This window comes from Pomacea canaliculata, linkage group LG10 (genome assembly GCF_003073045.1).
Source record: "Pomacea canaliculata isolate SZHN2017 linkage group LG10, ASM307304v1, whole genome shotgun sequence".
Taxonomy (NCBI): domain Eukaryota; kingdom Metazoa; phylum Mollusca; class Gastropoda; order Architaenioglossa; family Ampullariidae; genus Pomacea; species Pomacea canaliculata.
The window spans coordinates 742023-765909 of record NC_037599.1 but is presented as its reverse complement, the minus strand read 5'-3'; the positions used below and the strand labels follow the sequence as shown (position 1 = coordinate 765909).

The window sequence follows — 23887 nt, the reverse complement described above, 5'->3', positions numbered from 1 at the left end:
ATGACAATGGCTTCCTGCAAGTCTTACACAAGTGACTGCGTCATCAAGTCCTGAGCCTCGCTGTGGATGTAGGTCAGGTTGTGACATCACACGTGACATGCTGGGTGCTTGTGAGCAAAGGGCTCGTGTATAGAGCAGTCAACCATCAATGGCAGCCGTTGTAGCGACATCAGTCCAGGCCCACCAGGTGGCTCTACTGCCTCAGTCATTGCTTCCACCCACCCGGCCACCCGCCTTCCCTGTTGTGATGTTACAAAGACCCACAAGAGCCCAGAAAAACCTGAATTTCAGAAATAAATGTAATAATATCTGAAAATAAAATGATCAAAATGTTTCAGACATATACTGAGACACACTAGAACCGTTTCCGGCAGCTTCAACTTACAATACTACTAATAAAATATTTCCCAATTAACTTTTGTACATTTAGTCAAAAACTTACAAAACTCAAAAATATTAACATGCAAAACTGACTCAAACTCACCTTAACCAGTTTCTACGGGAATAACGCACTGGTGGAAATAAAGTTTGGTCAGGTCAAATCTTCACAAGACAACACCGAGCAGCACCGACAGGCTCCCCGACCCACTAGGGGGGAGAGTAACACAAAACAAACATAAACAGCAGCGAAAACTGACTTTTGGCCTCAGCCCTGCTCCTCACAATTTATACCCGTGACCTCGTGATATCAAAGACAGGAGCCCATGCCCGCACCCACCCACACACCCGCACACCCACCCACACACCCGCACACCCCATGCCACTCACTTGCCACTCACTTGCCATTCCTCAACCTCTCCCTCTCCTGGCTGCCTCCCATCCCATTGATTACAAAATTAACGGGTTTGTGACAATGGAGGTGTGGAGACAAGCGTTGACCTGAGTTACCGCCCCTGACATGTGAGTAAACATTCTTCCCACAATCGATGATGGAGGGAGTGAAGTGATGATGTGTCGATTCAAAAGGAGGAAGAGACTGACTACCTGTACCGCCGCCAGGTGTTAGCACTGGCAAGAAAAACACTTGAGGCATCGACCACAAGACTGTGGCGCCTCTCGTCACCAGCTCCCTCGCCATCACTGCCATGAACACAGGGGAAAGCAACTCCCAGGCTGCATTGCAGGTTTTAACGGTGAATATGAGTGCCGTCCCCTGACTTCTGTGGGCAGAAGACAACATTAAGTGAAGTGACTATCGCTAAACAAACGGCTGCCCTGTTCCTCCACATACTCACCGCCCACCACCTCCACAACCCTCGCCATCAACTCAAGCACACCAAAGCGAGTTACGCACCCTCTTCGGGCAAAGGGAGGCTACTCCGATTGCGGACCAATCAAATTGCCTATTTTCTCCGGTAATGACTCTCACGTGACTAGCATATCCGTCAGGACGAGGCCAGCTAGAAAGGGTGCTCACCGCATCTCCGCCGGCTTATCTCCCGCTCTGCATAGCGAGGTTGTGTCCCTTGGCCCTAAAGAAAGTGCGTCTGTATGCGAGGTTGCTGTCTATTCCTCTGTGTGTACGCGTGCGTGTGTGTGTGTGTGAGTTGTCTTTAGAGTTGTCTCCATCCTCCAGTAAAAACCTCCCAGGGATGGAGGGCCATGGCCTCACTGTGGGTCGCCAACCACCCCGCGCTGTGGCCCGACTCACGGCCGATTCAGGAAGTGAGAAAACTCACAGCCAGCGTTCTTGGAGGGTTGGTGCGGGTGGAAATTCTCGGTCACGTGATGCCCGGCGACAGGCATGCGCTAATCTGCTGGAATTTGCGGCGGAAACGTCACTTCCGCTTGGCGTCAGCCACGTCCCAATTCCTGGTGATGTGCAAGCCATCGCACCCCTCACCTGACCTCTGACCTCGCTTCATTTTCAGATGTTTCAGCCGCTAATCCGCGAGGTGTGACATCAAGGCCATTACATCAACAACTCCCACTTCGCCTGCAATCGCCATTGCACTACACCCAGCGCTTAAGAAAGAGAAATGTGAGGTCTGGTGAGAGTGCAAAAATGACAATCGGCGGCTGTAAACAAAAACAAGAGAGGATGAGGTCACTGACGTGCAAATAGGCAGCGAGGAGGGCGGGTGGGCGGTGAGCGAGTGGGTGCATGGAGAGAGCAGTATTGTCAGCACGATACATGAGACACGAGACTGCCGAGGGACTTGTCCTCCCGACGTCAGCAGCAGCCACCCGTTAGTGTACAGCCAGAGTAAGTCAACAGACAAATTACAGTTTAGTCACCAGCACGCGCACCTACAGGACACAGGAGTGACTTTTGCCAAATGCCACTAACTCTGTTGTCTCCACTATTGTCCCCCACTATTGTCTCAACTGTTGTCCCCACTGTTGTCCCCACTATTGTCTCAACTATTGTCCCCCACAGTTGTCTCAGCTGTTGTCCCCACTATTGTCTCAACTATTGTCCCCACTATTGTCCCCCACTATTGTCTCAACTGTTGTCCCCACTGTTGTCCCCACTATTGTCTCAACTATTGTCCCCCACAGTTGTCTCAGCTGTTGTCCCCACTATTGTCTCAACTATTGTCCCCCAATATTGTCCCCACTGTTGTCCCCACCATTGTCCCCACTGTTGTCCCCACTATTATCCCCACGGTTGTCTCAGCTGTGGAGTGGACAACCTGACTCCTAGGGGAGATAACGCAACCAATAAGAGGAGATGGGTGCCGCCCTTCCACAGTCTAATCCCTCACTGCCCTGTCAGGTCACATGACTTCATTTACCTTTTCGCACCAAAGAACTGTAGATTCCTATAGCAGGGACCTCGTGGTGTAACAAGGCACGAATGTGTCGTATAACAAGGTCTTGTGGTATAATCAGGGGTTCCTGGCATAACAAACGGATTGATATAACGATGACACGTTGTTGAGCGGATAACAAAACATTGTTGCGTGGTGTAGCAGAACTGCGTTGATTGGTGCAGAGCCCTTGACATACCCGGATGTGGCTGTGAGGTCTAACAGCTGACTGTTGCTGGGTAGAAGGAGCCTTGATATACCCGGATGTTGTGTGGTCTAACAGCTGACTGTTGCTGGGTAGAAGGAGACCTTGTTGCAGAGTATAACAGAGATCTGTTGCGTTGTGCACCACAGCTACCTCTCGCTTTCCTCCCAAACTTCCATTTGTTGCCCGGAGGGGATTTGAATCTTCCGTTGTCATTAAAATGTCGACCTCATCAAGAAGCGCGCAAGAAGTGGGCAAGTCTCGCCGCTTATCGCGAGAGCCACGCGCCGCCCCGAGAATTGACTTGGGTGCTGATCAGTGGGCTGTTAATTAGCTCCGTCTGTCCCCTGCCTGTCCCCCGGCTGTCCCCCGCCTGTCCCCCGCCCGCCTGCCGTCCATTCACACAGCTCGGCCAGCCTCCGCCTCAGTTTATGCCCTCGTCACCAGCACCTCGTGCTAGCGGAGGGTCGTCAGCCAGGAGGTGGTTGGTGTGGACACAGGCGTCAGATGGTTCAGCACTCTCAAGCCATCAATCTCTTGTCTGCTTTCTCAAACACTTTTCAGTTTTTTCTGCAAACATTTCACTTCTGCTCCCACCACACGTATCTACTTCCTGTCGCCAAAATGTGTTTGTGGCGGTAGCTTTGTTGTTGTAGCTTTGTTGTTGTAGCTTTGTTGTTGTAGCTTTGTTGTTGTTGTTTTCATAAATTCCTCCCTTCCGTTTGCCTTTACAGTTTCACTTGAGAAAGCTTGACACTGCTGTTAGTCCAGTAAACGACAGTTGGTGTGTGTTTAGTCCAGTAAATATGACAGTTGGTGTGTGTTTAGTCCAGTAATATGACAGTTGGTGTTTAGTCCAGTAAATATGACAGTTGGTGTTTAGTCCAGTAGTCCGCTGCCAGTCCACAAGGCTCAGTGTAAAGCCGACAGCTGATGGTGCGACAAGTCGCAGAACACAAGAAGTGTGTGTGTGTGCCGGGGGGACAACTCTGTGTATGTAGAGGGCATTCATCGTGGTCACAGCAGGATTAGCATTGTTTATCCAGCAGTTCTTTCCAAATGACCATCTTTTGTTTTCTTTGATGTCCAGTAGAGGCATCCAATCAGATCTTTGCATCGTTGTGCAGGTTGTCAGCTAGCTGCCGCATCCTCCACTGTCACCACAAATATTTTATAGTTTAAACCCTGATTTTATTTTTAAACTAACAAATTTTCATTCAACATTTTAATAAGAAAAGTGCAGTTGATGATGGAATCACTGTCATGCCAGAAGAAGCTTGAGTAATTTAATTTCTTGTCTGTGCACATCATGGCGACCAGCATCAAACTATCGACGGCAGTGGAGGATGCTGGACTCCCAGCTGCGAGCTTCCTGATGGATGCCAGGCCCTGGCTTCTTCCTCCCGAGCAAAAATGGTTTACAGTAGCAGCCAGAGATGCCCGCTACAACAGCTCGAGGCCGCGCGTGCAAACAAACCGTTAATTAACGCCGCCAACTGCGGAGACAACCAGTGACACAACCAATGAGACAACCAGTGAGCGTTCACACCTCGCACCGAGGGTTGCGGCTCTTGGCCTGCGTTTACTGAGCGTGCAGTCTTGTGTGTGTGAACGTGCATTGTTGTGTGTGTGTGAACGTGCAATTTTCTGTTTGTGTGTGAACGTGCATTGTTGTGTGTGTTTGTGTGTGTGTGTGAACGTGCATTGTTGTGTGTGTTTGTGTGCGCGTACACGCGAGTGACTGTGGGTAAAGCCAGTAATTTTGAGTGCAACTACCCGTGCACGGCCTGTTTGTACTTGTACGTCCGCTGCCCGTTGCCTGCCTACAGCTAAGGCTCGGTGCACACGGAATGAGTCTCGGCAAACAATCAGCATAGATGGCGCTACGTGACCGGAATACTGCAGGGCGCTGCAGCCCCGCCAGCTTGGCCACGTCACGTGACACTGGGCCCCATCTGACCGCACAAAAGAAACACGTGTATCTTCCAGCATCTCGCCACAGACTTTGCCCAGCATCCTCCTGTCTGTCGTCACCGGCGCCGGTGCTCGGGGACCACGTGGCTCGGGGCCCGCGGCCCTAGAATTGGAATAATTTGTGGTTTGGGAAGTTGACCCAATGTTTGCTGACGTGTGCACGTACACAGACACACAGACACACAGAGCAGACTCCACGAAGTCAGGCGACGGTTGCTGGTTTCTCCGTGAACGGAAGCAGGTTGCAAGCGGCCAGAGCTTCCAGAAAACTCCGCACACAGGTGGTGAGGTCAGTGATGGCCACTTCATGGGGTGACCTCTGAACTAATGGATGGTCATCGATCTTCATCAGCAGGAAATGATGTAAATGTTTTAACATGAATGCGTTAATGATGATGTTATTATCGAGGATGATGAATGCTTTTCTTTCTGTTTGAAGACGATGGTTGACGGCAAGATCATGTCGGTCTCTGCCATTTGTGGCAGGTGAGAATGGGTGACAACAGGTGAACATTTGGTGCAGCAGCAGGCGAAACTCAAACAGAGGCTGACAAGCACTGACGGCAAATATCTGACGAGAGCAGAACACCATATTATAAAAGCGAGAAAATCAGAGCATCAGCACGTCCGCCATGTTGTTACACGGCAACAAGGGCGACAACCGCATCAGGGACTCTGTCACCAGGTTAGACACAGGTGTGCCGTGATTGTAGAGGGCGCCAGGTGTTACAGACTGATGGAAAGTAGCAGTAACTACCGCCGCCGGCACCAGTGATACCATGTCTTCGCGGATGTCGAGATCTGTCGAGGACAACTCCAGGGACACTAGGTGGCGTGAAAGACAGAGTGGTCTGCCCTGGACGGCGCCGAGTGGCTTGTCGGGCGACAGGACAACAAGCAGCGCGCACCCTGGCGGCCCACAGCCACAACAGCCCAAACTCGTCACGTGACCGACACCCCGAAGACCGGTGGCTTTGCACGGCCGATTACAGAGTTTTGCACATGAAAACAGCGCGTGAGGCGGTGGCGCCATCTTTCACGTCATTACGACGTCAGCCGCGTGGAGGCCGAGTCAGATGAGACGGAGTTGATTTCCATCTCAAGCACTCGGCCTCCTCACAAGATTTCCCTCGACAATCGCTTATTTCGCCGACTTCCTTTACTTCCTAGAAAATCGAACAGCAAGAATATGGCGCAATATCGTTTGATTCTTTCTCCTTTTCTTTTTTTTTTTTTTTTTTTAAAGCCAGGTTGTCTTTTCCGCAGGATGAGGCACGTTGTGGAATCTGTGTGTTCCTTTCTAGCACGAAAGACCTGATTCTTCCGTTCTTCTCTTTCTCTCATTGCGACTAGGAAACGGGCCGCCTTCATGATGATGTATTTTGTACTCCACAGAGCTCCACAGACCTCCACAGAGCTCCACAGACCTCCAAGACCTCCACAGAGCTCCACAGACCTCCACAGACCTCCAAAGACCTCCAAAGACCTCCACAGAGCTCCACAGACCTCCAAAACCTCCACAGAGCTCCACAGACCTCCAAAGACCTCCACAGAGCTCCACAGACCTCCGGCAGCACGCTTCTGTTACAGACCCTTCACACCTGGTTCATTCGTTCTTGTCCTGGTACAGACCCTCACACATGACCTTTCAATGACCTCGTGTCGTTCTAGCCACCCTGATCTCTCACCCCGTGGCTTGAAGACAAGTATACATGTGATTCTCGTTTATTTGTCAAATAATGTACACATACATAGCTTGTTCTGTACATAGAGTTACATAACAATACAAGTTGTTCTGTACACATAGTCACATGACAAGTTGTTCTGTACACATAGTCACATGACAAGTTGTTCTGTACACATAGTCACATGACAAGTTGTTCTGTACACATAGTCACATGACAAGTTGTTCTGTACATATAGTCATACAACAACATAAGCTGTTTTGTACACATAATCATACTGTGTTTATCTAATCATATCACCACACAGGTTTTCTGTACACATAATCACATAATAACTTGTAATTAATGTTGGTGCACCTGCTGACCACAACCACAGTCTCACAGTCGCCTGTCCTATCTTGCTGTACAACATAACCGCCAATCTTACTTTGTACATTCCGTGTTCGCCCTTCAGGTGCCAGCAGCCATGTTGCTAGGTGAGCAGGTCACCTTGTCAAGCCTCGGTGTGTGATGTTACATGTTGCAGGTGATGTCGGCACTCAGGTGATGTGAAGAATGTTTACACAGGCCGCCAGCAGACTTCAGAAGACTAAAGGCGTAAACACGTTTACCTGTGTCGTCCAGGTGCTAACGGGGTCTGAGGGCGCGAGACAGTGGTGTTCCCCCAACTGACCGAGTGACACATGTAGACACCATCCTGCGCTGGTGAATCAAGGGAAGCAACACGTGTAAACCCCTGAGAACGGAGAGGATTGCTCTCCCTTGGACTGTGTGGTGTGGTTGTAATCACCTGACATGTATCCTCCTCAACAGTCCCGCTCTGTTGAACCGTTACTGAGTCGGGCTCGTGTTTTTGAATTCACGAGATTAAATGAACCAAACGTCCATTTCTTTATTTTATTTATAACTGTTTGTAAGGATTTCATGAAATGGATGCTTTCAGACTGTATGAATGTAGCAATCGGACTGAAGACAACATGGAGGGAAACAAGACTGCATGAAGTGTATCATCATGACGTCATGTATCAACACTTCCACACAGTCGTCACGTGATTGACCGTTATTGTTTGAATGCTCGTCTTATTGGTGGCGGGCTTTTGAAGGGCCTCACAAGGATCAGAGTTTGTAACATTGTCATCTCCCGCGGCTGTCATCTCGAAAAGAGTGGCATTCTGGGAACTGGTAGAAAACGTCTTGTGGTGGGACTGGAGATGGAGGTGAGGACGTTGACAACTCACGGCATCGTCTCCACGCTGACACACAATTCCTGCCGCTGCCTGACTTGACCACAAGTGACGCCACACGAGTACGTGTGGGCCACTGTGACGTCACTGCGCCAACGTTCTATGATGTCATATTTGCAGGTGTGACACAGCGACATTAGACGTACATGAAGACGTTGGAGACGTCAGGTGTGCGCGTGCGTGTCTATGGGGTTCTGTTACGTCACGTGCACGCAAAAGCAGTCGGTGGCGTCACACGTACACGTAGGACTCTGTGACGTCAAGCCTGGTTCTGACCGTTGCGCTGGGCAGATCGTCCTCGTGGAGCTTCATCATGCGCGGACTCCCTCGCTGCACTCTGTGGGCGAACTTGTACTTGAGCTTGATGTCACGTGCGAAGGCTGGACATCTAGCGTGACACGCCTCGAAGATGTTGTCCAAGGCTGGCTGGCCCAGCAGCTCGTCACGGTTCATCGCCACCTGGAACTGCAGCGACGACATCAGCGGGATCTCCAGCATGGTCATTTGGCCGCCGTCGATGGCACAGCCAATCAGAGATGTCTCCTGCAAACGTTGACAGCCACGTGTGACACGTGATATCACGGTAACATCGACATTGTCGCAGCCAAACAACCATGATGATGATGATCTTATAATCAAATGCGACAATAATGATGATGAAGTCTAGCTTTTGTAAACATGTAATCAATACCCAGAATCATTATTTGCAATATTGGGGTGGTGTGGGAACTGATCGTGTCTTGACTTTGGCAAAATAATGGATGTTCTGTCAAATTATCTGCACACGTCTCTGGTGTCAACATGACCTCGACTTATTTGACAACTGTAACTATGGAAACATAAGGGCGGTACCTGAAATGAGTCGAGCAGGGTGAAGAGTCGGGTGGCCGTAGCTAGTCGCAGCGGTCGCTCGCCGTAGGCAAACCTGATCACCACCGGGAATTTCTCCACAGCCAGGATCTCTGCCGCCCTCATGGACAGCTTCCCGCTGCCGTTAACGTTCTTCTTCACCGCCACCACCTCCGCCTTCTGCATCAGTCAGTCAGCAAATCAGTCAGTCAACAAATCAATCAGTCAACAAAATCCATCAGTCAGCAAATTCTTTTTTTTTTTTTTTTTTTTTTTTTTTGGTGGGGGAATGGGGGTGGGTTGTGGTCTCTAATTAAGGGCCGGCAAAGGCAAAGTTCAAAGTTCAGGTCTCGTCTTGTGCATTTTGTGTTGTGTTTGACGCTTAGCCGTTAGGAGTTTTCTCCAGGTACTCGGGTGTCCTCCACAGACATCACACACACGTGCGTAGGTGGATTTTCCTGTTTCCTTGTATTTGTAAAATTCTGGTGAGCTGAGCTACTTCAGTTAAAAACTGTCTAGGTGTGTAGACAGCACATACCTACATCTACAGCACCTAACTACATGCGATAAACATACCTACATCTACAGCACCTAACTACATGCGATAAACATACCTACATCTACAACACCTAACTACATGCGATAAACATACCTACATCTACAGCACCTAACAACATCCAATAAACATACCTACATCTACAGTACAGTAACGCTACTGGCAGCGCTATCAACCACAAACAACAAACCACAAACAACAAACCACAAACAACAAACCACAAACAACAAACAACACACACACACAGACGACGGCGTGCAGTCAATAGTTGCAGACAATCCAGTTGCCTGGCGCCTCACCACAAAGGGAGACAAACACGGGATAACGAGGCGAGACAAGAGGGTCAGGTGCGCAGGTTCTACAACTCGTGACGTTTGCCATTGTGCTCAGCGCTGCTTCCCCGATGCGAGTTCTCATTATTGTGGCATAATACACTGCTGACGTCACTCGTTATCGCCAGAACGATTGGCTGGCCGCTGACGCACCACTAACGGGACTGCTCACGCCCGCTGGGTGGAGGTTTGGAGGACTGGGGTGAGTGGGTGGGGAAGGGAGGGATTTCTAAAGCCTCCGACTGCTTTTTGAAAGCATTGCGCAGCCCCGAGCAGCTGAAGCGTGGCAGACATGTCTGCTGTTGAATTACATCGTCAATCGACGTGGGGTATGCTGCATACCCAGCCCCCGTACTTTGACGGTCAGACAGACAAACTGGTTGTAATAATATCGGGTGGTGAAACTCTTTTTTTTTTTTTTTTTTAAATGAAAAGCTCGTTATGCTGAAGCAGCCGACTTCCCGGTCACAAACAGTGTCTTTGGAAAGATCAAAGAAGCCTCACCTGATTGGTCGGAATCCGAATGGACGTGCCTCGCTCGTCGACACAGCACAGGGGCCCCCTGCCGCTCGCGGAGGGCCTGGAGCCGCGAGACACGGCGGAGGCGGCAGCGGAGGACAGGGCGGTGCGTTCGCTGGCCACTTCTGACGTCGACGACGACGGCGGCGTTGGGTCGTTCACGAGGAAGACGTTGCCCATGGTGTAGATGAGGTGCGACCTGTCCCGCGGGTCACAGTTCGCTGGGTACGAGGTGATGTTGGACAGATTGACGAATGCCGCCGTGTCGCTGTTGACGACAGCTTCCAGAGGGCGCACCCGGGACTTGTCTTTTGTAGTGCGGCAGTCGAGGCGGAGAAAATGACCTCAAAAACATAGTTGAAGGGATCATCAACATCATCATCATCACTCAATTTCCCGCGTTCACAAAACGTGTGTAGTATGACTCTAGAACACTCAAGCTGTCTCTACTGCCTTTTCAACCGCCATTTTAACTAACACATGACCATCTTACTATGTCTCCCATCTTAACTATTTTAACTAGTACCTTCATCATCTTAACTATTTTAACTAGTACCTTCATCATCTTAACTAGTGCCTCCCCACCTTAATACATCGTCATCTTGACAACTACGTACCCCACCTGTGCGTGTGGGGTAAGCACTACTCACCCTCATAGTCCTCCGGAATGACGACGGACTCGCCGGACTCGGTGAAAGCTCGGCCTCGCTGCTCCACGTCCACGACTCGGGCCAGCAGGTAGCGCGCGCTGTGCTGGCGGACGAGCAGAATGGGCGTATCCATGGAGACAGGCATGGTGGACCTGTCACCAGGAGGCCGCAAGATGGGGGTCCGGCACTGCAGTATCTGGGGCAGTGAGTAGTCCATCAGAAGCTCCTCCAGGGCCATGGGTTGAGGGCTCCACTGAGCGTTCACTGCTGACTGCGCCAGCGGAAGTGGCGAGGGCACGAACAGTCGGGGCCGTGACCGAGGCCGGGGCTTGGGCTTCTGCTTTTTGACGTGCGGCCTCGACATGACGTCAGACAGGTCAGCCGGGGGTGGGGTGGGGGAGGTTGGTGCAGGAGGGGTCAGTGGATGGCCGATGTTCGGTGAAGCCACACCAGATGAGGTCGAGGCTGTAACCACAACAGTGACGTCAGAGAGGCAATCTCGGTTGTACAAGACTTCAAAGGACAGATGTGTTCACATCCTTACAGCTGTACACGTCAGCGTTCACAGTCCACTGGCCACTCACACGTGCACATCAACATTCAAACTCTGCCCGCCCTTGACAGATTCACTGCGCACATCTTTGAATTTTCAAATGGACATTATTTGCACAGGCGCGAGCTCCACTTCTTGTTATTGGTGGGCGATGACAACAACAGAGGTATGACAACAACAGAGGCATGACAACAACAGAGGAATGACAACAACAGAGGAATGACAACAACAGAGGAATGACAACAACAGAGGAATGACAGGCATGACAGCGGCCTGGGCAATGGGGTGGGGGCGGTGAGCGGGACAATCAATTTCTTATCTGTTTATCTGCCACGAATTCAGGAAGCTGCAAGAGTGGGAGACAAACTATGTCTGATATTTCATGATTCAATATGACTGAGGCTCTTAGCCCTGTGTCATAGGGCGTACAACCTGATGAGTGAGTGGGTGACAGGCTCACACACACAGGCTCACACACACACACAAGCTCACACACACATAGGCTCACACACACAGGCTCACACACACACACAGAGGCTCACACACACACAGGCTCACACACACATAGGCTCTCACACACACACACACAGGCTCACACACATAGGCTCACACACACACACACACACAGGCACACACACAGGCTCACACACACACACACAGGCTCACACACACACACACAGGCACACACACAGGCTCACACACACACAGGCGCACACACACACAGGCTCACACACACAGGCTCACACACACAGGCACACACACAGGCTCACACACACACACACAGGCTCACACACACAGGCACACACACAGGCTCACACACACAGGCTCACACACACATAGGCTCACACACACAGGCTCACACACACACACGAGAAAGAAAGGTGTCATGTGTGGTGCACAGTAACCCCACTGCGATTCAGGTTCAAAGGTCGAAATGCCATTCTGTGCGAGAGAGAGAGAGCGGCGAAGTTTGTTGACTTTGGCGTGGCATCCGTACACACAAGCTTATCTTTTTTTTTCTTCGCAACTTGTCGACACAAAACTTTTCTATTGCTAAACAAACAAACATGAAATAATTAAACATTCAACCGATTTCTGTGTACAGCTCGATCTATAGAATTAAACAAAGAAACAGAAATCTTCCGTTGGATCCTAGAGCGAAAGTACGTGTCAGTACATGGTTCATGGTTCATGGTTCGATCTGTCTGTATCCTGGGTGACCAGTCATATACCCTCCCCCCTTCACCTCACAACAATAAGAACCCTCGCATCCGATTCAACCTTGAGAAGCTCAAAGATCCGGACACAGAGAGGATATTCCAGGCCCAGGTGGGGGGCAAATTTGCAGCCCTGGCTACTATAGACTGCGACATAGACGCCCTTGCTGGAAGTATCAAAGAGGTGCTACTCTCTACTGCAGACGAAGTGCTGGGGAAGCAGAGGAAGCGCAAACAACCCTGGGTAACAGACGACATCCTTGATCTTTGCGACGAAAGGAGAGCCTTGAAGAGAGGAGAGGTCGAGACCCGACGTCAGCAGACAAGTACAGACTTGTCAACCAGAAGATCAGAACAAGGATGAAGGAGGCAAAGAAGATTGGATCGAAGACCAGTGTTGCAGCGTGGAAATAGGCATGGCAAGCGGAGACAGCAAGAAGGCATATGAAACACTGAAGGCCCTCACCAAGACTCAGCAGCGACCAGCCACAGTCATCGAAGACAGCGCCGGACAGCTCCTTACGGAAAACGCTGCTGTACTAAGTCGTTGGACTGATTATTGCCAAGACTTGTACAACTACAAGATCGAGCCAGACACCAGCATTCTCCAGCATCACCAGACTGGGACAAGAGAGGCTGAAGACCTGCCAGTCCTCACTGATGAGGTGAGAGAAGCTATGCACAGTCTGAAGGAGGAAAGTCACCTGGTGTGGACAACGTACCTGCTGAGCTGCTGAAGCATGGAGGAGACGCAACAACCAAGGCCTTCACCACACTGTGTCAAAAGATATGGGAAGAAAAGAAATGGCCAAAAGAATGGGCTCAGTCTATCATCATCCCACTCCCTAAGAAAGGGAACCTGAGGCAGTGCCAGAACTACAGAACCATCAGTCTGATAAGTCACCCAAGCAAAGTAATGCTCAGAATCATCCTCAACCGCTTAAAACCTATTGCAGAGGAACTGCTGGCAGAAGAACAGGCTGGCTTCAGGGCTGGAAGAAGCACGGTAGAACAGATCTTTAACTGCCGTGTTATGATAGAAAAACACCTGGAGCATCAACGTCAACTATACCATAACTTCATCGATTTCAAAAAAGCTTTTGATCGTGTCTGGCACGATGGACTCTGGCAGGTCATGAGATCATTCAACATAGAGGAGGGACTGATCCAGATGGTAGCAGCACTCTACAAGAACGCCTCCAGCGCGGTACTACTCAACAACCAACTAGGCGAGTTCTTCGCGATGACGATCGGGGTCCGTCAAGGGTGCCTACTCTCTCCCATCCTTTTTAACATCTTCCTTGAAAAATCATGCAAGACACCCTCCACAACCACCTTACCTCAATCTCCATTGGTGGCAGACCCCTGTGCAACCTCCGCTTTGCAGATGACATTGACCTCATGGCAGGCAGTAACAACGAACTTCAGGATTTGACGGACAGACTCTCCAGGCGAGCGGGGCCTATGGCATGGAAATAAGCTCAGAAAAAAGCAAAGTAATGATTATTTCCACCACCGACAGCAGCAGCAACATCGTCATGAACGGCCAGAAACTGGAGGAGGTCAACAGCTTCAAGTATTTGGGTGCCACCCTGACTAGAGATGGTTGCTGTACAGCAGAGATCCGTATCAGGATTGGTATGGCAACATCCGCAATGTCCAGGCTGGATAGGATCTGGCGAAGCAACTCAATCAGCTTCAGTACCAAGCACAGGCTGTACAAGTCCCTCGTAGTGTCAATCCTACTCTACGGCTGCGAGACTTGGACGCTGCTTGCCGCAACGGAAAAGAAGCTCCAGGCCTTTGAGAACAAGTGCTTGAGAAAGCTGCTCCGCATCTCGTACCGCGAACACAAGACCAACGCATACGTACGGAGCACCGTAACCTCCCTCGTGGGCCCACATGAGCCCCTTCTGGCAACAGTGAAGCGGCGCAAGCTCGCCTGGTTCGGTCACGTCACCCGCCACAACACCCTGTCCAAGACGATCCTACAAGGAACCCTCGAAGGGAGCCGTCGTCGTGGTCGTCCGAGGAAAAGCTGGGTCACCAACATTAAAGAATGGACCGAACGCGAGATGCCAGACCTGCTCTCATCTGCTCAAGACAGGACCGGGTGGAAAATTCTGTCTGTTGCTGCTGCCGGACGGTCCCCCCTACGCCCGGACCGGGCATGGGACTGACCTGACCTGACCTTCACCTCACCCAGCAAAGACAGGTACAAGGGAAAGTCCAGGGGTGGACTTACAGCCGCTGATTGCTCACCCATGCATGGTACAGGTGTGACAGACCCAGGTGTTGTTCCTCACTGGACGTCCGACAACAAAACATTTTGATGTTTGTCTCGGGGCTACACTGCCCACACTTGATTGTCTCATCTCTACAGGACTATTTTCTTATTTTAATTTGTATCTCTACGCTCATGTTTACTCAGAACGGCCTGAGGGTGGTGAAGGTACTCACTGTCGAGTGTGGTGCTGCTTTGTACAAATTATTATTATGATTATTATGATTATTATGATAATTTGTTATTATGATCGTTATTATTATTATTGTTATTATGATTGTTATTATGATTGTTATTATGATTGTTATTATGATTGTTATTATTATGATGATGATTGTTATTATGATTGTTATTATTATTTCTGTACGCCGTCTTACTAACTCGGGGTTAGAGAAAGCCCGAGGTTCAGGCGCGGTGTTTGATTAAACAAGGACATGCACTGAAATATGTCAATCGACCTGTGAGGGTGGACAGCTTGTGACAGACTTGCGGGGCGGAGGGTGCGATGATCAATACCAGGGAGTGTCCCCCGCTCTTCACCCACAGCCCCGCCAGTGACATTCCACAGCCGTCATGGTGGATGTGTTGTTACAGGCGGTCGTTGGTCCCACGGTTAGTTACTGCTGTGCTAACTAGTCACGTGACCAAAACAATAGACAGCGTGCACCATGTGTACACAACTAGTTTATGTACAAACACACGATGTACACGAGTATTTGTACAAACATAGGTGTACACACATGGATGAGAAAGATAGTATAAACGGGTGTACACACGCCATGTCAATACAACAAACATACAAAACATCTCTGTGTTACAGTTTGATCACACCTGACCTGAGAGAGAGTTTCCACCTGCACTTGCTGGATGTGGCACCAGGGACACAGACGAGTAGGAACTGAGCCCAGACTCGGGTGGACTCACCCACAGCAGACACGGTACAAAGTTCTCGCCGTCAGTCTGTGGTCAGTCCAGCTATTCACGTCCACACAACACAACCCACGGGTACATACTGCGCTCACCTGAGCAGGTGATTGGGCCTTGCGCAGCGAGTGGGGTGGGGAGGGGCCGGCGGTTATCAGAGACAAGGAAGTTACCTGCCGCTACCCACCCGTGACTCCGCCAACTGCTTGCAGCGCGTGCGAGCCGTTAACTTTCATCGCAACAACCTGGGGTGGATTTCATGTTGCGCCTTTATCCCACTTACGAGCGAATAACTAGCTTATCAGCCCTTAAGCGCAAAAAGTGGCTCCCACGTCGAAATTAATAGCGAATAAGTCGGCCTTATCGCGGGGTAAGTTATGGTCAGGGGGGACCCGCCTTTACGCGGCTATTAGGCGCAGAAAAATGGCGACTGTAGTAGCTGTGCTCTCGCTAAACAGGCGAAATCTTGTCGAAACAGAATATTTAGGGACAATTATATCTTTACAATGATGTAGAAGTGTACACAAAATTTGAATTTCGTGGAGTTGATAAAATGTCTATTGCCTATGAGGTAGAAGATGAATTGGAAATGTCGAATCGAGGGAACAATGTTCCCTAAAGCAGACGAGTATGCTTTGCACTTCGCAACGGGATCATTTTTACGTGTGTGTGAATGTGTGTGTGCGGCGATTTGGTCGGAGTTTCCGAAGAGAAATGTCACATCGTGAGGAGAGTGACCAAACGCTACTACGACATGCTCGACGATGGATCGTCTTTCCCGACCAGCGAGAGGCAGAGAGAAGAGAAAGTTCTGTGCCAGCGGTGGTTTTTCCGAGTGTTGTTGGATACATCGACGGGACGCATATCCACATTCAGGCGGCGAAAATAATGAGCACCAGTACGTGAATGGAAAATATTTTCATTCACTAAATGTTCAGGTAATACTTTGTAATCAATATAGTTGCCTTTTTTATTCACATATGACTAAACCTTTCGAAGTACCATAAATTGTTGCAGTATAGACTCTTCTCCAATGCCAAATCAGGATAAATACAAGCATTTAATATTTTCCCCATAGACTAAAATGTTCTCTCTTCGAAAATTTTGCAGATAACATCTAATCACTTTAATATCTGTTAAACATTTTTGTAAAAGCAGAAAATAGACTGCTACTACACAATCCCAAGATATTAGGAATTAAAAAACACTCTCATACCATTAACCAAAACTTTCTTATCATCACAATTAATAAACATGTTTTGTTTTATATTTAGTGTGGCTCATGTCAAACAATTTCAAAATGTCATCGGCTGATGCATCGATAATCCATATACCCGAAGCTTAATATTGCTATTTATATATATTTGAACAGGTTAATGTTTATCAACGTGCTTGCAAAGTGGCATCCAGGGTGTCTGCAGCCTTTGGAAGCAACTGTAGACTATTGGACCGGGTCATGCTAGGTGACAGTAGCTGCATGATAGGAGAGTGATTGTTGACATCATTTCAGCATCCTGCACCCTTGCAGGAAAGGAAATACAACACAGCACATAGCTGTACATGCAACTGGTATGTGAGTTTGCATCAAAGTTTTCACCAAATGTTCATGTTGGTCACATTAACTGTATCTATGTATAGTAAAGTCAGACTTGAACACATTTAAATATTTTTCCCAGCATGTGTATACATTGAATAGTTTTATATGGAAATAATACTGGTTTGATTGAAACCTGTTTACATGTACTGTGTATACTATTTGTAAATGACAATGCCAATGATATGTTCAGCTAGTAGTTCATTTAAATCACAGTGAATGTAGTTATTGCATTGTGGTATAGCAGTACATTCCAGCAGTCAGTATAAATTTCTACAGATGGTGATGATGTTTGTATTTCAGGCATAGCTAAAAAGAGATGGGATTGTCTCTAGGGTCTGAAGATGGAACCAGATCAGGCATGTGAAGTGACTGTGTTCTCAATCGGGGGAGAGCCAGACAATGATGGCGACAATAATGATGTTGGACATAACAATGATTTAAATAATGAAAATCACTACAATAAAATCAATGACACTGTTTCAGAACATGATGCTCCCACAGAAAGAGCCCATGTTGCAGCAGGCCAAGCTGTCAGGAACCAATCTGTTTATAGACTTTTCTTGTAAATATGTTAAACCATAATTTTATACATTCAGAACTATTTTGATAACGAAGTTAGAACATCAACAATAGACATAGTCAACAGTTTAGATGTAGGCCCAACATGTGTTACAACAGGTCAAGCTGCTAGTATCCAGTTTATAAGTAGATTTTTCTTGTGAATATATCATAATTTTATACTTTTCTGTAGAGTTCACAATATCAGAACTATGTGACTGTAGAAATAGTTAAATTTTCATTCTTATGAAACTTAGTAGCTGTTCATTCATACAGATCTCTTTAGGAAGTAGCAAATGCTTTTTAACTTTAATAAATGAAAGATGCAGTTCTTCTTGGACAGGACATTTCAAAAAATGTATGAGGTTTCCTTTATGAAATTATTACAAGGGAAAATTTCGACATAGGCTTGCAGACAGTAGTGCATGTGGTGGCCTCTGCAAGTGTTTGTCAAGAGTAGCGGTCATCACTAAGACATGTTCTTAATGCTGTCACTTGGCTATTAAAATCTTATATTCTTCTTGAACAATATTTTACATGTGCAACTCTTTGGAATAAATGTTTGAGGCTTCCACTCACTTTGAAGCAAAATTCTGAAGAAGAGTAAAGTATATCAGCATTAGACATTCTCGGTTAAGGAACAGGCAGAAAATACAATGAAAATGAATGATCAACTTTATTAATTCCAGCATGCAACTCTAAATGTCTGCTCATCCCAAAACAACAACAATGAAAAACCAGTGCAAGTTTCAATATTTGGTTCACAAGTTGTGCACCACAAAAATATGCAATCTTAGATTGTACATCACTCTTAAGATACATTACACTTCCACACATGCATCCTACTGAAAATTCATTTAAGGTTGGACAGGACTGCTGAGATTACAAACTATTAACAGTACTTGTCATTTCTGCAAACAGCGTTAGGTATAGCATAAAGCTGACCTGAACTTAAATTCTGCTTGACACTTATTTTCTCAGAATATATATTGAGAGTACATCTTAAACTATTTGTATCATAGACATCTACACTAGAGAACACTTCCTTTGTTAGGCCAGCATCAGGAACAGGTGCATATGAAGGCAAATCTGTAACAAACATCCAAATTGTTTCATGTATAGTAATGGCAAAGTGTGCAAAACAGATATACAGGGAACATGCCAAGGGTAATGTGATGCATAGTACATAACACTATGATGGATCTCCTGAGAAGGACAACATTATTTTTTTTCAATGTGTCATCAAACCACAAGCATAAATATTTAATGTAGTGAAAGCATAGCAATATTCTTTTATGACAGTCATGCACAATAGTGATGAAGAAGTGATTTTTGCACAGCAAAATATTCATGATTGTCTATGTACCTTTGCTTTTCAATTTAAATTTATGGCTTTATGAGCACAGTACATTTTATTTGTGTGCAAAACATAAATATTGTTCTTATGATAAATTCACTGAATCAACTTATGTGATATAGCCATGCACTGTAAACTGTCTATCATTCAACCAGCTGTATGAGTCAACTGTATGTTATTAACACTTGCATTAGATTTACTGACATTTAGACATGAAATTCACTTTCAGATCATGCCAGTGATTTTTTTTGGGGGGTGGTAGAATGATGTATTTTCATATAGTACTACCCCTAGTCATCTTCCCCTCTTTCCTAAAGAAAAGACAAAAACTACACCATGAACCTTTTAATTCAAAGAGACCTGTGGGGTGGAGGTATATTAAGGTGAAAAAATCATTTGGTATCAAACTGAATTCATTGTTAATTCTTAATAAACCATACCTGATGTTGAATAATAATAATAGAACAAACCTCTAATAATGCCCGTACTTCCCTGCTGGACCAGTTTGCTCCTCGCTGGCGTTTGGAAGACGTCGGCTCCATTATTATAAAAAAAGTAGGCTGACAAAGTTTGTTCCGCGAAAAGAGCACATCCATAGAGTTGTACAGTAAATCTGTGAGCACGCCTGTTTGTTTTTCCCGGAAGACATATTAACGTCTTCTGGACATGCGCACAAGTAGGGAATCCCCCGGAACAAAGAATGTAGGTCGCAGTTCTAAATTTGCATCGCCAGTTAGCTATTGTCGGGTAAAGTCGGAAACACGAAATGCGCGGGACGCGCTGGCCTTACCAGCGAGTAGCTAATAGGGGCTGAGGGTTTTATTCGGAGGTAAGTTAAGCGCTGAACATGAAATCCACCCCTGTGGGCGACGTCTGGGGTGGATTTCATGTTCAGCGCTTAACTTACCTCCGAATAAAACCCGCAGGCCCTATTAGCTACTCGCTGGTAAGGCCAGCGCGTCCCGCGCATTTCGTGTTTCCGACTTTACCCGACAATAGCTAACTGGCGATGCAAATTTAGAACTGCGACCTACATTCTTTGTTCCGGGGGATTCCCTACTTGTGCGCATGTCCAGAAGACGTTAATATGTCTTCCGGGAAAAACAAACAGGCGTGCTCACAGATTTACTATACAACTCTGTGGATGTGCTCTTTTCGCGGAACAAACTTTGTCAGCCTACTTTTTTTTATAATAATGGAGCCGACGTCTTCCAAACGCCAGCGAGGAGCAAACTGGTCCAGCAGGGAAGTACGGGCATTATTAGAGGTTTGTTCTATTATTATTATTCAATATCAGTTTTTAAACTTCGGTAATTGTGATTCAGTGATGTAAAAACTACTTTTTACTGATTTTATTTTAAAATATTTGGTATAAACTTAATTTCATTACAGTACTTATATTTAACTATTATTTGTATCTATTATTTTCTCTTTTTTCTATGCCATAGATAACAATATTAATATTTTAAAGCTTCGATTTCACCATTAATTATGAAGTGGTAGTGTCACAGTCTTTGCTGCTCTGTGTGTTGGGGTGAGAGTGGGTGGGTCGATGAGGCAAAATAAACATTTCTTTAATTCTTTTTAGCTCTTTTCGGTTACATTTTGTTTTAAAACAATACTGCATAGACATTGAACTTTTTTTCAGTTTAAGAGAGAGGTTTTTGAGATAACTCTAGTCAGCAGCTGCCCAGGTATGGTTTATTAAGAATTAACAATAAATTCAGTTTGATACCAAATGATTTTTTCACCTTAATATACCTCCACCCCACAGGTCTCTTTGAATTAAAAGGTTCATGGTGTAGTTTTTGTCTTTTCTTTAGGAAAGAGGGGAAGATGACTAGGGGTAGTACTATATGAAAATACATCATTCTACCACCCCAAAAAAAAAATCACTGGCATGATCTGAAAGTGAATTTCATGTCTAAATGTCAGTAAATCTAATGCAAGTGTTAATAACATACAGTTGACTCATACAGCTGGTTGAATGACAGTTTACAGTGCATGGCTATATCACATAAGTTGATTCAGTGAATTTATCATAAGAACAATATTTATGTTTTGCACACAAATAAAATGTACTTGTGCTCATAAAGCCATAAATTAAATTGAAAAGCAAAGGTACATAGACAATCATGAACATTTTGCTGTGCAAAAATCACTTCTTCATCACTATTGTGCATGACTGTCATAAAAGAATATTGCTATGCTTTCACTACATTAAATATTTATGCTTGTGGTTTGATGACACATTGAAAAAAAATAATGTTGTCCTTCTCAGGAGATCCGTCATAGTGTTATGTACTATGCATCACATTACCCATGGCATGTTCCCTGTATATCTGTTTTGCACACTTTGCCATTACTATACATGAAACAATTTGGATGTTTGTTACAGATTTGCCTTCATATGCACCTGTTCCTGATGCTGGCCTAACAAAGGAAGTGTTCTGTAGTGTAGATGTCTATGATACAAATAGTTTAAGATGTACTCTCAATATATATTCTTAGAAAATTAGTGTCAAGCAGAATTTAAGTTCAGGTCAGCTTTATGCTATACCTAACGCTGTTTGCAGAAATGACAAGTACTGTTAATAGTTTGTAATCTCAGCAGTCCTGTCCAACCTTAAATGAATTTTCAGTAGGATGCATGTGTGGAAGTGTAATGTATCTTAAGAGTGATGTACAATCTAAGATTGCATATTTTTGTGGTGCACAACTTGTGAACCAAATATTGAAACTTGCACTGGTTTTTCATTGTTGTTGTTGTTTTGGGATGAGCAGACATCTAGAGTTGCATGCTGGAATTAATAAAGTTGATCATTCATTTTCATTGTATTTTCTGCCTGTTCCTTAACCGAGAATGTCTAATGCTGATATACTTTACTCTTCTTCAGAATTTTGCTTCAAAGTGAGTGGAAGCCTCAAACATTTATTCCAAAGAGTTGCACATGTAAAATATTGTTCAAGAAGAATATAAGATTTTAATAGCCAAGTGACGGCATTAAGAACATGTCTTAGTGATGACCGCTACTCTTGACAAACACTTGCAGAGGCCACCACATGCACTACTGTCTGCAAGCCTATGTCGAAATTTTCCCTTGTAATAATTTCATAAAGGAAAACTCATACATTTTTTTAAAAAGTCCTGTCCAAGAAGAACTGCATCTTTCATTTATTATAGTTAAAAAGCATTTGCTACTTTCTAAAGAGATCTGTATGAATGAACAGCTACTAAGTTTCATAAGAATGAAAATTTAACTATTTCTACAGTCACATAGTTCTGATATTGTGAACACTACAGAAAAGTATAAAATTATGATATATTCACAAGAAAAATCTACTTATAAACTGGATACTAGCAGCTTGACCTGTTGTAACACATGTTGGGCCTACATCTAAACTGTTGACTATGTCTATTGTTGATGTTCTAACTTCGTTATCAAAATAGTTCTGAAATGTATAAAATTATGGTTTAACATATTTACAAGAAAAGTCTATAAACAGATTGGTTCCTGACAGCTTGGCCTGCTGCAACATGGGCTCTTTCTGTGGGAGCATCATGTTCTGAAACAGTGTCATTGATTTTATTGTAGTGATTTTCATTATTTAAATCATTGTTATGTCCAACATCATTATTGTCGCCATCATCGTCTGGCTCTCCCCGATTGAGAACACAGTCACTTCACATGCCTGATCTGGTTCCATCTTCAGACCCTAGAGACAATCCCATCTCTTTTTAGCTATGCCTGAAATACAAACATCATCACCATCTGTAGAAATTTATACTGACTGCTGGAATGTACTGCTATACCACAATGCAATAACTACATTCACTGTGATTTAAATGAACTACTAGCTGAACATATTATTGGCATTGTCATTTACAAATAGTATACACAGTACATGTAAACAGGTTTCAATCAAACCAGTATTATTTCCATATAAAACTATTCAATGTATACACATGCTGGGAAAAATATTTAAATGTGTTCAAGTCTGACTTTACTATACATAGATACAGTTAATGTGACCAACATAAACATTTGGTGAAAACTTTGATGCAAACTCACATACCAGTTGCATGTACAGCTATGTGCTGTGTTGTATTTCCTTTCCTGCAAGGGTGCAGGATGCTGAAATGGTGTCAACAATCACTCTCCCATCATGCAGCTACTGTCACTAGCATGACCCGGTCCAATAGTCTACAGTTGCTTCCAAAGGCTGCAGACACCCTGGATGCCACTTTGCAAGCACGTTGATAAACATTAACCTGTTCAAATATATATAAATAGCAATATTAAGCTTCGGGTATATGGATTATCGATGCATCAGCAGATGACATTTTGAAATTGTTTGACATGAGCCACACTAAATATAAAACAAAACATGTTTATTAATTGTGATGATAAGAAAGTTTTGGTTAATGGTATGAGAGTGTTTTTTAATTCCTAATATCTTGGGATTGTGTAGTAGCAGTCTATTTTCTGCTTTTACAAAAATGTTTGACAGATATTAAAGTGATTAGATGTTATCTGCAAAATTTTCGAAGAGAGAACATTTTAGTCTATGGGGAAAATATTAAATGCTTGGCAAATCTCCTGATTTGGCATTGGAGAAGAGTCTATAC

General features: G+C 45.7%; 1 protein-coding gene and 3 long non-coding RNA genes across 4 annotated transcripts; 2 read left to right on the top strand and 2 right to left on the bottom strand.

Moving 5' to 3' along the window:
• Positions 1–7512: 7512 nt before the first annotated feature.
• LOC112574042 lies at positions 7513–15939 on the bottom strand. The gene is made up of 5 exons (XM_025254841.1): positions 15844–15939; positions 10768–11232; positions 10103–10461; positions 8714–8890; positions 7513–8404 (listed from the first exon to the last, which is right to left on the bottom strand). The coding sequence occupies exons 2-5, from the start codon at positions 11129–11131 to the stop codon at positions 8093–8095; spliced, it is 1212 nt and encodes a 403-aa protein (XP_025110626.1). The 5' UTR covers positions 11132–11232; positions 15844–15939; the 3' UTR covers positions 7513–8092.
• A 431-nt stretch (positions 15940–16370) lies between these two features.
• On the top strand, positions 16371–17732 carry LOC112574354. Its single transcript, XR_003101420.1, has 3 exons — positions 16371–16643; positions 17118–17314; positions 17643–17732. It is a non-coding gene; the product is annotated as an uncharacterized LOC112574354 (long non-coding RNA).
• An 825-nt stretch (positions 17733–18557) lies between these two features.
• LOC112574353 lies at positions 18558–20114 on the bottom strand. Its single transcript, XR_003101419.1, has 2 exons — positions 19728–20114; positions 18558–18989 (listed from the first exon to the last, which is right to left on the bottom strand). It is a non-coding gene; the product is annotated as an uncharacterized LOC112574353 (long non-coding RNA).
• A 20-nt stretch (positions 20115–20134) lies between these two features.
• LOC112574352 lies at positions 20135–22266 on the top strand. Its single transcript, XR_003101418.1, has 3 exons — positions 20135–20524; positions 20906–20951; positions 21656–22266. It is a non-coding gene; the product is annotated as an uncharacterized LOC112574352 (long non-coding RNA).
• Positions 22267–23887: the final 1621 nt, after the last annotated feature.

Coding starts and splice junctions, on each gene's coding strand:
- LOC112574042 (XM_025254841.1), bottom strand. CDS start 11,131: ATGTCGAGGCCGCACGTCAAAAAGCAGAAGCCCAAGCCCCGGCCTCGG. Junction 10,462..10,767: donor CATTCCGGAGGACTATGAGG/GTGAGTAGTGCT, acceptor TATGTTTTTGAG/GTCATTTTCTCCGCCTCGAC. Junction 8,405..8,713: donor CCCTGCTCGACTCATTTCAG/GTACCGCCCTTA, acceptor CAACGTTTGCAG/GAGACATCTCTGATTGGCTG.